Source organism: Oncorhynchus mykiss, chromosome 10 (assembly GCF_013265735.2).
Source record: "Oncorhynchus mykiss isolate Arlee chromosome 10, USDA_OmykA_1.1, whole genome shotgun sequence".
Lineage (NCBI taxonomy): Eukaryota > Metazoa > Chordata > Actinopteri > Salmoniformes > Salmonidae > Oncorhynchus > Oncorhynchus mykiss.
In genome coordinates this window covers 67,946,073-67,951,301 of record NC_048574.1, presented here as the reverse complement: position 1 = coordinate 67,951,301, position 5,229 = coordinate 67,946,073, and the positions used below count along the sequence as shown (strand labels likewise).

The 5,229-nt window shown below is 43.2% G+C and overlaps 1 protein-coding gene across 1 annotated transcript; it reads left to right on the top strand.

Moving 5' to 3' along the window:
* Nucleotides 1-1,943: 1,943 nt before the first annotated feature.
* On the top strand, nt 1,944-3,808 carry LOC110534533 (U6 snRNA-associated Sm-like protein LSm6). The gene is made up of 4 exons (XM_021619423.2): nt 1,944-2,071; nt 2,512-2,613; nt 3,050-3,163; nt 3,607-3,808. Exons 2-4 carry the CDS (start codon nt 2,520-2,522, stop codon nt 3,639-3,641), a joined length of 243 nt encoding a protein of 80 aa, XP_021475098.2. The 5' UTR covers nt 1,944-2,071; nt 2,512-2,519; the 3' UTR covers nt 3,642-3,808.
* Nucleotides 3,809-5,229: the final 1,421 nt, after the last annotated feature.

Genomic DNA, 5,229 nt, shown 5'->3' with positions numbered 1-5,229 from the left:
ACTCTTAACTACTCTTGTTTATGATTTAAGGACTTGTAGCACTGACCTCAGTTTAACACAGCAGCAGATACCAAATTAACCTCTAGCCTCCGCAGGGCTAGCCATGCCCCGCTAACAAGAAACCTGTCTAGACCAAGCTACATGTACTTTATGATTCCTCCTCTCACTGCTTCATTCTTCTCTCTTCCTCCCTCCCTCCCTCCAAACACACACAGCCCATGCTGTCTCCTCTGCCTCTCTCCGAATACACACACACATACACACACACACACACAGCCCATGCTCTCTCCTCTGCCTCTCTCCGAATACACACACACATGCACACACACACAGCCCATGCTCTCTCCTCTGCCTCTCTCCCAATACACACACACACACACACACACACACACACACAGCCCATGCTCTCTCCTCTGCCTCTCTCCCAATACACACACACACACACACACACACACAGCCCATGCTCTCTCCTCTGCCTCTCCCAATACACACACACACACACATACACACAGCCCATGTTCTCTCCTCTGCCTCTCTCCCAATACACACAGCCCATGCTCTCTCCTCTGCCTCTCTCCCAATACACACACACACACACATACACACAGCCCATGCTCTCTCCTCTGCCTCTCTCCCAATACACACACACACACACATACACACAGCCCATGCTCTCTCCTCTGCCTCTCTCCCAAAACACACACACACACATACACACAACCCATGCTCTCTCCTCTGCCTCTCTCCCAATACACACACACACACACACACACACACACACACACACACACACACACACACACACACACACACACACACACACACACACACACACACACACACACACACACACAGCCCATGCTCTCTCCTCTGCCTCTCTCCCAATACACACACACACACATACACACAGCCCATGCTCTCTCCTCTGCCTGTCTCCCAATACACACACACACACACACACATACACACAGCCAATGCTCTCTCCGCTGCCTCTCTCCCAATACACACACACACACATACACACAGCCCATGCTTTCTCCTCTGCCTGTCTCCCAATACACACACACACACACATACACACAGCCAATGCTCTCTCCGCTGCCTCTCTCCCAATACACACACACACATACACACAGCCCATGCGCTCTCCTCTGCCTCTCTCCCAATACACACACACACACAGCCCAATGCTCTCTCCTCCTTCTCCTTTCTCCTCCATATACCCCCATCCTTCTTCTTCTTCTCACAAACTAATTTCTCATATACCTCCAAACCTGTGTGGTTTTTGGGTCACGGCTCACACCCCAGCATCTCTGGGTTATCAGATGACATACTTTATCTTGGTGAGTGATAATGTACCTTATACAGGAAAAAAATCACAGGGATCTGAAAACATTATCAACAGAATGGGAATCCTCCACTTCCAATAGAACAATTCTGAGTGTATTGCACCATCCTATGATGAGCATTATTCTATTGGTGATGGTGAGATAAAATGGATGTGTAGGAATCAAATAGTGGTTAGTGGTTGCAGCTACAATGCTCATGCATTTTTAATGAAGTGGTTATAAGTGGCAATGAAAGCATAATGCCCTGCATGTCAGTCGGTCATTATCACGGGGCATAGTATTACAAGGTAATGCAATGCAAATACAGGTATTTAAACTACATATAATGTATCTACATAATAGTGCTGTCTCCATGAAGTGGTTCAAATGACAGTAAAAAAACTTTAAGCCTATATTTCGAAATAATTTATTCTGATATGCAGATTAGACAGAAGACCTAGTAGACTGTTTAATGCATGCAAATTAATAAAAGCTTTCACATTATCTCACTCATACAACAAAATATCCACCTATTCATTTAATTGTTTTATGAGAGTTTTCAAAAAATATTTTAAATATGATACCCTCAAGAATAGTGAGAAATCCACAACGTGGTTTTGAAGACAGATATTTGTCCTTTATTGGATACCGTACACCAGAGCTCGGTAAAAGTAGCTGATTGGCTGCTGTTCTCACAGCCAAAACACAACAGAAATTATTCTAGCTACGAACGTGAAGTACAGGTGGGTAGCTAGATTGCTAACAAGCTAATGCTAATTCGTTAGATGCCTAACATAGCTAAGTAACGATTCGATACGTAATTCTATTTTCAGTACCGTGAAATGTTATGCTACTAGCATATGCAGTTTTGTCCATGAAGACTGATTCAATGTGGCTTTTCAGCAGGCTAACTAATAGCTAGGCCTGTTAGCCACATTAGCCCAGCCAGCGCAGTCGTTTCTGTGTTTTGCTGATAAGCTAACTAGCTAGCTACCTGTTCATTAGCAAGCTAGTTAGCCTCCTACATTGCAAGGATGCATTTCTCATCATGTGCATCCTGCTAATACAGCTATTTAGCATCTTCTCCATGTTAGTAGGATACAGATCTGATGCAACGTTTCCTATGTATTTTGAATCATACAAAATGATACATAGTTATTGTTCCTCTATGTTCCTCTTCCAGACAGAATCATGAGTCTCAGAAAGCAGACCCCCAGTGACTTTCTGAAGCAGATCATTGGCAGACCAGTTGTGGTCAAGCTCAACTCTGGAGTGGATTACAGAGGTAACACTGCACCTTTTATAAGTCATCACCTAGTTGGCCAGTATGTGATATTTCTAGACTGCCTGTTAACCAAGAACTGCATTTTATTTGTCACATGCGCCAAATACAATTGGTGTAGACTTTACCGTGAAACTCTTGCTTAGGAGCCCTTCCCAACAATGCAGAATTAAATAATACAAGAATAACACTATGCAGAGAGTACCAGAACAATGTGCAGAGGTTTGAGGTAGATATGTACATGAAGGCAGTAAAGTGACTAGGCATCAGGATCGATAATAAGACTAGCAGCAAATGTTTGTTTGTGTTACAGTACTATTGGTGCTATCCTTACTCCACACAGAATGCATTTGACTTCTATGCCTGATCTGATGTTTAAAGATTGCCCATAGACTGTGCCTGTCTGTGCCATTGACATTAGTTTGTGCCTTTTCTATAGGTGTCCTAGCCTGTCTGGATGGCTATATGAACATTGCAGTGGAGCAGACAGAGGAGTATGTCAATGGCCAGCTGAAGAACAAGTATGGTGACGCCTTCCTGAGAGGAAACAATGGTAAGAGCTCCAGAACTAGACACTTGCTTTTTCTAACTACTTGGTGGCACTTGTGTAGAAGTCAACATGATATTGAATAGCTATGGAGAATAGTGTATTACTCCTTCCCATTTATTTTAGTAATTACTTATTTTTGATGATTGCCCTTTTCACATGATTGTCGGAACTATGAAACTGAAATTTCCGACTTGCTAACTGGTTGAACGCGGCATGTGTATAACTTTAACCAGTTAACAGGTCGGAAATGTCAGTTTCCTAGTTCCGACTAGCACGTGAACACGGCAGATATGACTCGTAATTAACTGAGACTTTCCGATATATGACGTTGCCACAGACAGCAGGATGTACCGTAGATATTGCAAGATGAGCACGATACAAGATCTTGCACTCGCAAAAAATCTGAGTTTTTTTCTGTACTAATTATTTCCTATTTCCTTCCTTAGTGTTATACATCAGCACCCAGAAGAGGAAGATGTGATGCAGAGGATTTGTCCCTTTTTTAATTTGTATTATCCCGGACGTTGTTCCAGTTGATTATGTTATATGAGAACATTGTTTTTCCTATTGTTTAATGTCTCTGAGCTGAATAGTGTTTAGTTTTTTGTAAAAAGGAGAACAATCCAATAAATGTTTTTGGAAGTTTAATTTTGTTCCTAGAGTCTGTTTTTCTCCACCTAAATTTAGAGCAAAAGCTTGCCTTTCTTTTGTCTAATGATGACCCTAACATAATTGTAAAAGATTATGCACATATATTGTATACTTATATATTGAAGTATCAGTATATAGTACATCTGTATACTCCCCTACTTGAGTTTTGAAGTATTTTCATTTTATATTGAAGGAATATAGATGGTTAATGGGAGGTGTGATTACTGAATGTGATACAGCCTGTTGGTGTTCTGTCTAGTGTGCCAGGTGATTGGATTTCTCACGACCCGCACACAAAGTATCTCTCGTTCAGCACACTCACACACACGTTTCTTTACTCCTCAAACACATGAACCCCTCATAACTACAAGATGGATAGATGCTTTTGTTCTCAATGAGTTGTCTCTTTATCCTCCCCTCAGTTGATTCCTGCTGCCTACCTCCTGAAACACCATGCATAACGTGTGCAAAGATGTGGATGTTTAACCCATTTAGGTCATCTGTACTAGTAATTTAGCCAATGTGTTCAAGCCAGTTCATTATGCTGAGAAGAACGTAATGAATATATGATTCATTAGGATTCAACTGCTTGTGGTGGTTTGGGGGGAGGGAGACTTTGCAGGGCCTTGTTTTCCACCCTATACATGCGCACTCTGGCCTCTGCTAGGAGACAAAAGGCTGCCAAGGTCAGGTCTGACTTCAGGATGAAGGACGCGTTATTGATCAAACTCTCCGCCGAGCCGCGACTGGAGCGAGTGAGAGGGGAGAGACGGGCACGCTGCAGAGCACACAGACACACACACACACTGATACAGACACACACACACTCTCTTTTACGCACACACACATTGACACAGACACGCGTAGAATCATTATGGCCGCTAGCGAGGTTAGCGCCGGCAAATATTTACCTAGTGGAATCATAACGGAGCTGCTGGCTGTGCGGCCTCGCAGGAAGCCCAATTAATCCTGTTCACAGTAATGACCTGGTGGCAGACCTCACGCTATTGTACTGCTATTGGCCCGGACTGTTCAGACACACACTCCCGAGTACGCTGCCCTAACGCAGTGTGTGTGTGTATGTGTCTAGCGGCGTGTGTATGTGTTAGTAGTGTGTGCGTATGTGTCTAGCAGTGTGTGTGTATGTGTCTAGTAGTGTATGTGTTAGTAGTGTGTGTGTATGTGTCTAGTAGTGTATGTGTTAGTAGTGTGTGTGTATGTGTCTAGCAGTGTGTGTGTATGTGTCTAGCAGTGCATGTGTTAGTAGTGTGTGTGTATGTGTTAGCAGTGCATGTGTTAGTAGTGTGTGTGTATGTGTTAGCAGTGTGTGTGTATGTGTCTAGCAGTGTGTGTGTATGTGTCTAGCAGTGTGTGTGTATGTGTCTAGCAGTGCATGTGTTAGTAGTGTGTGTGTATGT